The 10558-nt window shown below is 60.6% G+C and overlaps 2 protein-coding genes across 2 annotated transcripts in view; one reads left to right on the plus strand and one right to left on the minus strand.

The window, feature by feature from the left end:
• The window catches only part of ERCC2 (excision repair cross-complementation group 2), a 17425-nt gene extending 10353 nt beyond the window's left edge, over window positions 1–7072 (plus strand). The window contains 11 exon segments of the mRNA XM_005863380.2: window positions 2102–2171; window positions 2261–2330; window positions 2419–2520; window positions 3714–3777; window positions 4289–4410; window positions 5674–5766; window positions 5831–5903; window positions 6134–6204; window positions 6326–6469; window positions 6560–6703; window positions 6942–7072. Of these exon segments, the coding sequence (XP_005863442.1) occupies window positions 2102–2171; window positions 2261–2330; window positions 2419–2520; window positions 3714–3777; window positions 4289–4410; window positions 5674–5766; window positions 5831–5903; window positions 6134–6204; window positions 6326–6469; window positions 6560–6703; window positions 6942–7034 (1046 nt within the window). The 3' untranslated portion in view covers window positions 7035–7072.
• A 98-nt stretch (window positions 7073–7170) lies between these two features.
• The window catches only part of KLC3 (kinesin light chain 3), a 6485-nt gene continuing 3097 nt past the window's right edge, over window positions 7171–10558 (minus strand). Inside the window, exons 8-15 of the mRNA XM_014537374.1 lie at window positions 10136–10369; window positions 9955–10056; window positions 9322–9495; window positions 8308–8398; window positions 8080–8120; window positions 7888–7994; window positions 7652–7715; window positions 7171–7374 (exon numbers count right to left, since the gene is read on the minus strand). Coding sequence (XP_014392860.1) covers window positions 7303–7374; window positions 7652–7715; window positions 7888–7994; window positions 8080–8120; window positions 8308–8398; window positions 9322–9495; window positions 9955–10056; window positions 10136–10369 — 885 coding nt within the window. The 3' untranslated portion in view covers window positions 7171–7302. The remainder of the gene's footprint in view (window positions 7375–7651; window positions 7716–7887; window positions 7995–8079; window positions 8121–8307; window positions 8399–9321; window positions 9496–9954; window positions 10057–10135; window positions 10370–10558) is intronic.

Genomic DNA, 10558 nt, shown 5'->3' on the forward strand with positions numbered 1-10558 from the left:
ATAAGGTCAAGCCTAATTATGCTTAAGAGGACTGTGCCCTCTAAGCTGGGACTTGTTTGTGACTTTGCCAACGGGTCAGTCCGAGGTTTAACCCTATAGCGGCTCCCCACAATTTCAGAGAGGAAGGGAGAGGGAGAGAGATAGAAACATCAGTGATGAGAGAAAATCATTGATCGGCTGCCGCCTGCACGCCCCCTACTGGGGATCGAGCCCACAATCTGGGCATGTGCCCCTGACTGGACTTGAACCCAGGACCCTTCAGTCCGCAGGCCGACACTCTTTCCACTGAGCCAGACTGGCCAGGGCAGGACCTGGTTGTTCTGTTCCTGTTGGCACTGGGGGGCCACGGCAGGTTCTGAGCAAGGGAGGGGCAGGGGCAGATCTGCACTTTAGAAACATTCTTCCCGAGGGACTGGGGGCAGATCGATGGGGCCTGGCCAGGGCTGGACGAGAGAGAGGGAAGGGAAGGTGGCAGGTTCTGAGCAAGGGAGGGGCAGGGGCAGATTTGCATTTTAGAAACATTCTTCCCGAGGGACTGGGGGCAGGATAGATGGAGCCTGGCCAGGGCTGGACGAGAGAGAGGGAAGGGAAGGGTTGGGAAGGTGGGAGGTAGAGGCAAGGGCTGACTTGTTGCCTGGGTGGGGGCAGGAGCTGAGGATGATGCTCAGATTTCCAGCTTGCGGCGAGAGGGGAAGTGCCCCGGAGGCTCTCGCCTTTATCGGTCAGCATTCCCTTCCCTTCCTCAGCGTGAAACTGGCCCGGAGCTCAGTCTGATCCCCGGGGATTACTCTTCTATCCAGGAAACCAGGTCAGGCCTGGCCGGCTGGCCCGGCCTCGGGGAGCACAAAAGCCCATTCCCCCACCCCAGGGCCCATCAGAAGCAAGTCCCACCGGAAGGTTCCTTCTGCTTCCATTCCTCTGTCCCATGCTGTCTTCCCTCCCGGCTGCCTTCCTCCTCTCCTCCCCACTTCCCCATCTACCAGCACCTCACTTTCTTAATGTGTGCTACTCTTGTTTATTTTTTATTGATTTCAGAGAGAGGAAGGAAGAGGGAGAAAGGGATGGAAACATCAATGATGAGAGAGAATCATTGATTAGCTGCCTTCTGCACGCCCCCTACTGGGGATCGAGCCCAAAACCCGGGCACATGCCCTGACTGGGAATTGAACCATGACCTGCTAGTTCATGGGTCAACGCTCAACCACCGAGCCACACCGGCCAGGCACCACCTCACTTTCTCTTACCTGGAATACCCCGCCCTCCCCATCCTCCTCCTCCTTCCGATTGGCTTAGTAGGATGTCCTTTCTCCACGAAGCCCTCTCTGACTTCCAGGCTGGGCCTGGCCTCCTCTTCTGGGCTCTCCCGTCCCAGGCCTGCCACTCGTGTGGTCATTGTCCAGGGACAGGTCTGTGTCCCCATCACTGAACTGTGAGCCTTGAGAGGGCAGGGCCAGAGCTGTCTTGGTCTCTGCTGTGTCCCCAGCACAACGGGTGGGAGCTGTGAGCCCAGTGAGGGAGGCGACCACAGTGGTTCAGGCAGGAGGTGATGGCAATGACTGCGGGGGTGGGAGGTGGGGAGTCAGATTGCAGATCGACTTTGGAGCAGAGCCGATGGCCTCCTGATGGCTTAGACCAGTGGTTCTCAACCTTGGCTGCACATTAGAATCACCTGGGAATCTTTTTAAAACCCTGATTTCTGGGCCTCATCCTCCGGAAATTCTGTTTCTTTGTTACTAATGTTGTGGCCTCACCCCATAACAAAGAAACAGAATTTCTGGAGGATGAGGCCCAGAAATCAGGGTTTTAAAATGATTCCCAGGTGATTCTAATGTGCAGCCAAGGTTGAGAACCACTGGGATAAGGGCTACTGAGAAACAAGCAATTAACCCAAACTTAATGAGCTCTAAGCTGAACTTAAAAATCCTAAACTAGAAATGGTGTTGGTTCTGAGCACACGCGGGCAGGCTGGGTGTATTTTGGACTCAGGTGCCTGGGTTTTAGGCTTGGGCTGTAGGTGGCTGGTCCCGTTCACTAAGGGGGTGGGGACTGGTGAGGGGCATGGTCATCATGGGCACCCAGCATTCTCACCCGCCTCCGGTAGGTTTCACCATCATCATCGAGCCCTTTGACGACAGGACCCCAACCATTGCCAACCCCATCCTGCACTTCAGGTGAGCCCTAAGCCCAGCGGGGGTGTGAATGGACTGTGGGGCCTCAGTCCCCTGGCCTGGCCTTCACCACCCTCGTCTGCTTCCCACAGCTGCATGGACGCCTCGCTGGCCATCAAACCCGTCTTCGAGCGCTTCCAGTCTGTCATCATCACATCTGGGGTGAGGACCTTCTCTGTCCTGCCCTCCCCTTGGGGGCTCCTGGTTCTGCCCAGTCCTGCTAAGATCCCTCCTGTTGTCCCCACCACAGACGCTGTCCCCACTGGACATCTACCCCAAGATCCTGGACTTCCACCCTGTCACCATGGCAACCTTCACCATGACACTGGCCCGGGTCTGCCTGTGCCCCATGGTACGTGGGAAAGGGGTGGGTGACTTTCCTCCCTCTGCTCCCTCCGCTGATCAGGCAGGAGAGCTGTACAGCTCAAGGCACAGATCCTGGGTTCAGACAGACCGGGGCACTCCCTGTGGGCCTGCTCTCCCAGTCTCCGCTTTCTCATCTGCAAATGGGAATGCCTCCTCCGTGATCTCCAAGGCGGTGGAGGGGAGACTGAGCTGTGGGTGTAAAATGTGGCCCAGGCCAGGCTTTTGGTTAACATGGTTTTGCCTGGTTCATTGTCTGGCTGTGACCTTGGCAAGTGACCCTTCTGCTCTGAGTCAGTCCCCTCTGTAAATTGGGCAGCACAACACGAACCCTGGGTCCTTCGTCTGAAGCTCTTGGGCCAGGGGTGTTTGAGAATTTCCCCGACTTTAGAAACAAGGCGTGTGTGTGTGTGCTGTGTCAGACCCACAGGGTCTGAGCAGCATCCTCAGCAATTAAATATTTTATTTTTTAAAATGTTTTTATTGATTTTTTTTTTTTTTTAGAGAAAGAAAGGAAGAGAGAGAGAGAAACATTGATGAGAGAGAAACAATGATCGGCTGCCTCCCAAACGCCCCCTACTGGGGACAGAGCCCACAACCGGTGCATGTGCCCTGATCGGGAGTTGAACAGTGACCTCTTGGTGCATGGGACGGTGCTCAGTCTACTGAGCAATACCGGCTGGGCAGCAGTGAAACATTTTAAAGAGTCAAAAAGGGAGATCAGCCAGGACTTTGGACTCAGGGCTGGGCAGGTTTCGCTCCTCCATTAGTTTGTGACAGACTTCCCAGAGTGCTGCGGCTTGGGGAATGGCTTTTCCAGTGCTGCCCATGCACTGCACACGGTTTTGTGAGGGGCTGGTGGGGGTGCCCCAGTGGCTGTCAAGGTCACGGTGAGAAGCGTTCTCCTGGAACCGCCTGGCGGGAGCGTGCTTGCTGGTTGGGAACATGGGCAGACTTGGGTTCAGTTCCGTCTCTGCTGTTTATTTGCCATGTGACCTTGTGCAGGCGACTCACCTTTTCTGCGCCTTCGGTGATTTTTCCGTGCAGTACTGATAACGGGGTAGTTCCTTCCATGACACCGTGTCTATAAAAAGCTTAGAACAGCCCTAGCTGGCAACCAGACCCGCACATCACGGTGGGCGCTGCTGCTTCACTTATTGTGATGTCTCCTGCTCTCCTCAGATCATCGGCCGTGGCAACGATCAGGTGGCCATCAGCTCCAAATTCGAGACCCGGGAAGATATTGGTATGCTGCCCGTGGGAGCTCATGGCGGGGCTTGTTTGGGTTCCGAGAGGGGAGGTTTAGCAGTCAGTATGGCCTGTCTTGCTGTGGTAACAAATACTCCCACGTCAAAGTGGCTCCCCATAGAGGTTGCTTCTTGCCCCTGGTCCGTGCATTGTGGATTGCGGGGGCCTGCCCAGTGTCACCTCTGGGAACCTCCACCGTTGGGCACGTCACAGCTGTGGTGAGACGTGACAGGAGGGACCGTGGTGAATGGCACACTGTCTACGGAGGTGCCCACCTGGGAGTGGCACACAGCCACTTCCCTCATTTCATTGGCCATGGCAAGTCACATGGCCAGTCCTCCCACCGGCCTGCAAGGAGAAGTGGAATGTGTGTGTGAACAGCCCTACAGATGGCTCACTGGGGCCTCTGTGAGCCCCAAGTTCAAGACCAGGCATTAGACAGGAATGCTGACAGGGAGTGGGAAAGAGGGTCCAGGCCAGCGGAAGGTGCAACCTCTGACCCCTCCCAGCCGTGATCCGGAACTACGGGAACCTCCTGCTGGAGATGTCTGCCGTGGTCCCCGATGGCATTGTGGCCTTCTTCACCAGCTACCAGTACATGGAGAGCACCGTGGCCTCCTGGTACGAGCAGGTACGCCCGCCGTCCCTGCTCGCCACACCCAGGAAGGCCCTGGCTTCTCAGATCTTGGCTCTGCCCGTCTGTGTCATAGGGGACAGGAGAGTGTATAGGACACGTATGAGCAGTTTAAAGAACAAATAGTGTACACCCGGGGCCCTTCCCCCACCTCCGGGCTAAGAACTAGCATTACAGCCTCTGGGCCCTCAAAGGCCTACCCCTCAGGAAGGAACCACACCCTGCCCCCCTGGTCCTGGTTCCCTTGCTGGTCTTTTGGGGTGACCACCATGCCTGTGCCCCTCAGCGCATGTGGCTTGACCTGGGTAGCAGCAAGACTCTCACTGGGTGCTGTGCTGTAGGAGGAAGGTTCTGGAGAACTAGACTGGACAGAAACTCGGGCAGAGAGTTCACTGGGGGGTGTGGGCGAGGTCACGGGCTTTCTGGACACGGAGCCGGGACTGGGGGAGGCAGGATGCAGGGAGGGCAGGGGCTGCTCTGTCCTCTCTGCTTCTGAGCGCCCCTGGCCCAGCTCTCAGCGGGAGGTGAGATACGGACTTGGCGAATCCGAACACCAGGGAGTGGTGGGGTGGGGAGCTCACCCACTCATGGCCAAGACCTTGGTTCTGTCCTCAGGCTCTTTCCACACAGGGGAGGGGCTGCTGGCCCCCGAGCCCCACACCCTGAGTGCCAGCTGTGTCCTATTTAAGAAACCTTCGCCTGCCCAGGAGATGGTAGTCTCCTGTGTTTCCTAGGGAAGCCCTGTAGCTTTAGCTTTCACATCGAGTCTGTGAGCACCTAGGTTCCTCTTGGTGTATGGTGAGAGGCTGGGGTCAAGGTTCCAGTTTTCCCACATGGAAATCCGGCTGCCCCAGCTCCTCCCCTCTGAGGGTTCCAGGTGACCATCTGTGGGGGGATGTTTCTCAGCCCTCTGTCCTGTCCCCTTGTCTCTGTGTCTGTCCTGGCCACAGGTCTCTATTACAATGTCTGTCACATGTGAAATCTTGTCTCCACAGTCAGTGGCTGGGCGGGGAGGGTCCCGACTGGCTGTCTTGGGCCACATGCCTGCCCCACTTGTTCAAAAGTTGGGTGTGGGGACGGTTCCCTGCCAGGATCACAGGTTTCCTGAAAGGAGGCCGCGGTGCCACCGCCCTCCCTGCTGGGTCTCCACGGGGGAGAGAAGTGGTCTGTAACCCGGGAAGCCCGGGCAGAGCCGAGCTTAGCAGGGACATCCCAGAGCGTGACCCTCCTGCCGGCCACACTGACCCGCGTGTCCTTCAGGGCATCCTCGAGAACATCCAGAGGAACAAGCTGCTCTTCATTGAGACCCAAGACGGGGCTGAGACCAGTGTGGCCCTGGAGAAGTACCAGGAGGTGAGGCTGGGCCGGGGGAGAAGCTCTGAGGGGCCGTGCGTCTGTCTTGGCCTCCCCTCCGCAGGCCTGCGAGAACGGCCGTGGGGCCATCCTGCTCTCAGTGGCTCGAGGCAAAGTGTCCGAGGGAATCGACTTTGGTGAGTAGACTAGGCTCTCCCCTCCCCCGCAGCCTTCCTGGAGTCCTGGCCATTTCTGCTGCCCCAGGGGATGCCCACAGCCTGGGCACGCCCAGGGCCTCCCTTCCCTCCGTCCCTGGGTGCCCGTGGGGCCCTCGGAGCACCCCCACGCCTCCCACTCCTGGGCTGCCTGAGGGTGGCTCTCTCCAGCTGGTCTCCGGGGTAACCCCTCTCGCTGCCGCCCCACACAGTGCACCACTTCGGGCGGGCCGTCATCATGTTTGGCGTCCCCTACGTCTACACGCAGAGCCGCATCCTCAAGGTGAGCAGTGCCTGGGGTCGCAGGATGTTAGGGCACCTTTTGGGTGCTCCCCCAGGATTTGCACGGGGAAGGGGCTGCTGCAGAGGGACAGGCGTTAGGGACCGGCCCCATCTCACCGCAGGCGCGGCTGGAATACCTGCGGGATCAGTTCCAGATCCGAGAGAACGACTTCCTCACCTTCGACGCCATGCGCCACGCGGCCCAGTGTGTGGGTCGGGCCATCAGGGGCAAGACCGACTACGGCCTCATGGTCTTCGCTGACAAGGTGGGGGTCGGCCCGCCCAGCCTGGCTGTTCCCCTCATCATCGTCCCAGGGTCCTGACACCTTCCCCTCTCTCCCGCCTCCTGCTCAAAGCGGTTTGCCCGGGCGGACAAGCGGGGGAAGCTGCCTCGCTGGATCCAGGAGCACCTCACGGACGCCAACCTCAACCTGACCGTGGACGAGGGGGTCCAGGTGGCCAAGTACTTCCTGAGGCAGATGGCACAGCCGTTCCACAGGGTGAGCTGGAGGGGCCCGCCCTGCTTCCCTTTAGCCTCCCACGCGAAGCTGCTTGGGAAGGTCTCGCTTCCTCCCCACGCCCTCACCCAGCCTGCCCGCGACAAAGGGAGGTCTGTGTGCGCCCACACGCCCGGCCTGGGAACTGCTGGGAGTCCAGGGCTCAGACGCCAGCGTGTGTCCACGGTAGACAGGCAGGTGCCTGAGCCCCTGGCCTCACCCTCCCGTCCTTGCCTGCCAGGAGGATCAGCTGGGCCTGTCCCTGCTTAGCCTGGAGCAGCTGGAGTCCGAGGAGACGCTGCGGCGGATCGAGCAGATTGCACAGCAGCTGTAGCGCACGGTGGGGCAGGGCCATAAAAGGAGTTCCTGCGACTGCGAGTGTTGCCTGGCCCTGGGTCCCGGGGCTTGGAGGGGCCTCCGGGAGGCGTGGGAAGGCCTGTGCAGGATGGAGACCTCAAGCAGACATTCTTGGCGGCCAGATCGACAAACTTTAATAGCAGAGGAGAGGGCAGCCCAGTACACGGGGTGTCCCCAGGGCGCCAGGCAAGGAGATGAAAGGACTCCCCTCTGGTGGAAGCTGCAGGCACGTGGTCCTGTGGACTTTAGCGGGGGCCCAGGTCCTGGGTGCTGGCGCTGAGGGTCCGAGAGGCCTCACTCAGGTGCTGGTTGGGGAACTGGGGACAGGCACAAGGGGTGGCTGACGGGAAGGCGAGGGCAGGACACACCTGCTCCAGCTGCACTAGAGCTACCCGACCCTGACTGCCAGCCTGTCCACTGCAGCGGCTGTACTGCTCATTCTCCTGTACCTCATGTCCATCCCCTACCTGACCCCCAAGTAAAGCCCATCCATCCATTCTGTCCTCTGGTCCATTCCCACCTACCACCCCTGGCTCCCAACGCCAGCCTGGCCCCCCATTCCGTCCTTGACCAGGTGCCCCTGTCTCCCCTCACCTGGGCCCCAGTAGCCCTGGCTCCACCCACGTGCAGCGTGCTGAGGGACACGGCTCTCTTCATCCTGCAGAGGGAGCGAGTGAGTCTGGGAGGGCCTGGCTCCCGCCCTGGGAAGACCTCTCCAGCACCGGGTGTGACTGTATGTCAAGGGGAGATGGGAGCCATGGAAGGTTCTTGAGCAGGACAGGGGGAGCTGCAGCTATCAGGGCTCTTCACTGACCTGATCCAACACTCACCCGGCTGCTCCCGCCGCCCCCTCGCCTCTGAGACGGGAGACCAGCTTCTCGCTTCCACGCCGGATAGACTCACGGAGCTTGGAGAACGAGCTGCTCCGGCGAAGGGTCTGGGGGGGCACCAGGGACACGTCAGTCCCCACGTCCCATCCAGCCCCACTCCCACCCGGGAGCCGAAGCAAAGCCCGTCCTCACCTGTTGTTCTGCGTCACCAGCCCTGCCTGTGCTGGGGGCTCCTGGGGAACAGACGGGGGCATTGTGGTGGGGACACTGAGAAGCCCTGTGGGGGGCAGGGGGGGCGGGGGCTCACCGAGGGGGGCGGGCAGGTCTCTGCCTGTGCTGGGGGCTCCTGGGGAACAGACGGTGGCATTGTGGTGGGGACATTGAGAAGCCCTGTGGGGGGCAGCGGGGACGGGGGCTCACCGAGGGGGGCGGGCAGGTCCTCCGTGCTGAGGATTTCTTTGTATAGCTCTTCCGCTTGCTGGTACTTGTTCTGCTTCAGGTAGGCTGAGGCCTGCGGGGGGCGTGGCCAGGTGATCTCGGCTCCGGGAGCTCCCGCACTGGACCAGGCACAGCCCGGCCGCTCCCACCCAGGCCTCGCCTACAGCGGAGCTCACAGCCCCACCACTTCCTGCCTCAGTGACCAGGGCAGGGGGCCTCCTGGCTCAGCCTGTTCCCTGCTCTCCTTTGTGCCTCTGTTTCCTCATCTGCAAAATGGGGCCACAAGAACACCTACCTCCCAGAGTCCTTTGAGAAATGGGTGGTGCGGCCCTGGCTGGTGTGCTCAGTGGTTAGAACACCAGCCCATGCACCGAAAGGTCCGGGTTCAATTCCCGGTGAAGGGCACGTGCTTGTGTTGCAGATTTGATGCCTATGTGTCTCTCACATTGATCTTTCTTTCTCTCTCTTCCCCCCTCCCTCTCCACTCTCTTAAAAAAACACACACAAAAAAAACAATGGAAAATATGTCCTCAGGTGAGGATTAACAAACAGCAGCAAATGGATGGTGCAGGGGAAGCACTAAAGGATCCATGCTTAATAAACGCCTGATGCTGTCCCCGCTCTCGGCCCGTCTCCAGCTTCTTTCCCTGGGCTGCTCCCTGGCACCAGACCTGCGTTCCTGCCGCTTACGGTCCCACCAGCCCGGGCCCAGCTGGGGTCTCAGGAGCCCCTTCTCCACGGGCCTGGCGAGGGGGCTCCTGGCCTCTGGGGATCCAAGCTTAATAAACGCCTGATGCTGTCCCCGCTCTCGGCTGTCTCCAGCTTCTTTCCCGGGGCCTGTTCCCTGGCACCAGACCTGCGTTCCTGCCGCTTCCGGTCCCACCAGCCCGGGCCCAGCTGGGGTCTCCGGGAGCCCCTTCTCCACGGGCCTGGCGAGGGGGCTCCTGGCCTCTGCCTCCCACCCCGCACGTGCCTGGTCCCCGCCCAGGGCCTCACCAGGTTGTTCTTGGTCTTGGCCACGTTGGGGTCGTGGGGCCCGCCCAGGGCCTCGTAGATGCTCAGGGCCCGGGCGTAGTGCCGCTCCACCTCCTCGAACTTGCCCTGGTTCTGGCACAGCAGCGCCAGGTTGTTGAGCTGCTTGGCCACGTCCGGGTGGTCGGCGCCCAGGACCTAGGGGTCATCCGGGATGGGCAGGCCGCGTGACGCCAGCAGCCATCACCGGGGTCACGCGTTGGGGGTTACAGCATCCAAGTGGAGAATCGCACGGGGTTGGGCAGAAGTTACACCAAACTGGAGCTTCATCGGGTCAGAGGTCATGGTGGTCCAGAAACCACCTGGACCTTGGGATGCAGGTTCAAATTACTCTATCAAGGAGGGGTTGTACCAGGTTGGGGCACAGAGGTGAGTTAGGAGAGGTCAGAGTCAGGAGTCAAGGTCAAATGGAGGTCAAGCATGGTGGCTCCTGGGAATGGGTGCTCTAGGCTTAAACTGTTAGCTCACAACACCCAGTGAGACGGGCATAAAAGGTCAGGGCTCACAGGTTTGGGGCCACAGAGCCACAGAATTGAACATTTCAGGATCAAACGGGAGGGGCCTCAGGACAGGGCGCTGGGCAGGGCAGGGCAGGACCTTCTCGCGGATCTCCAGGGCGCGCTGGCACAGGGGCTCCGCCTCCCGGTACCGCCCACGCTTTCCATAGAGGACGGCCAGGTTGTTGAGGGTGGCAGCCACCTGTGGGGCCGGGGAGGCAGGTCAGGAGCAGGAAGGCACAGCCCCGACCGACCCTTCCTTCCTCCCGGGCCCCACTCACCGCGGGGTGCTCGGGGCCCAGTGTCTGCTCCCGGATCTGCAGGGCGTCGTGGAGCAGGTCTGTGGCTTCCTTGTACTTGTTCTGGTCCCTGTGGGGCAGCGCAAGGATGGAGGGGTCAGCCAGGGTGGGGGAGCAGGGGCCGGGCTGAACCAGGCACAGTGGCACCCTTTGGGGGTCCCTTCTGGGTCTCCCCACACCTACTAGGTCTAGCACCTCCAGAGCACTGCCCAGCCTCTGGCCACCCCAGGAATCGTCCCCACTCTATAGGGGTCTCTGTCACCCACACTCACTGACTCCTCTTTGCCTGGGTCCACATGGCCTCCGCAGATCTGTCCTCCTCCCCACCACCACTCCAGCGCCCCACGCCGACACCAGGATCCCCGCTTCCACCCTGCCCGCCCCTGCGGCCCCTCCGGCACAGCC

The sequence above is a fragment of the Myotis brandtii genome, unplaced genomic scaffold (genome assembly GCF_000412655.1).
Source record: "Myotis brandtii unplaced genomic scaffold, ASM41265v1 scaffold1774, whole genome shotgun sequence".
Taxonomy (NCBI): domain Eukaryota; kingdom Metazoa; phylum Chordata; class Mammalia; order Chiroptera; family Vespertilionidae; genus Myotis; species Myotis brandtii.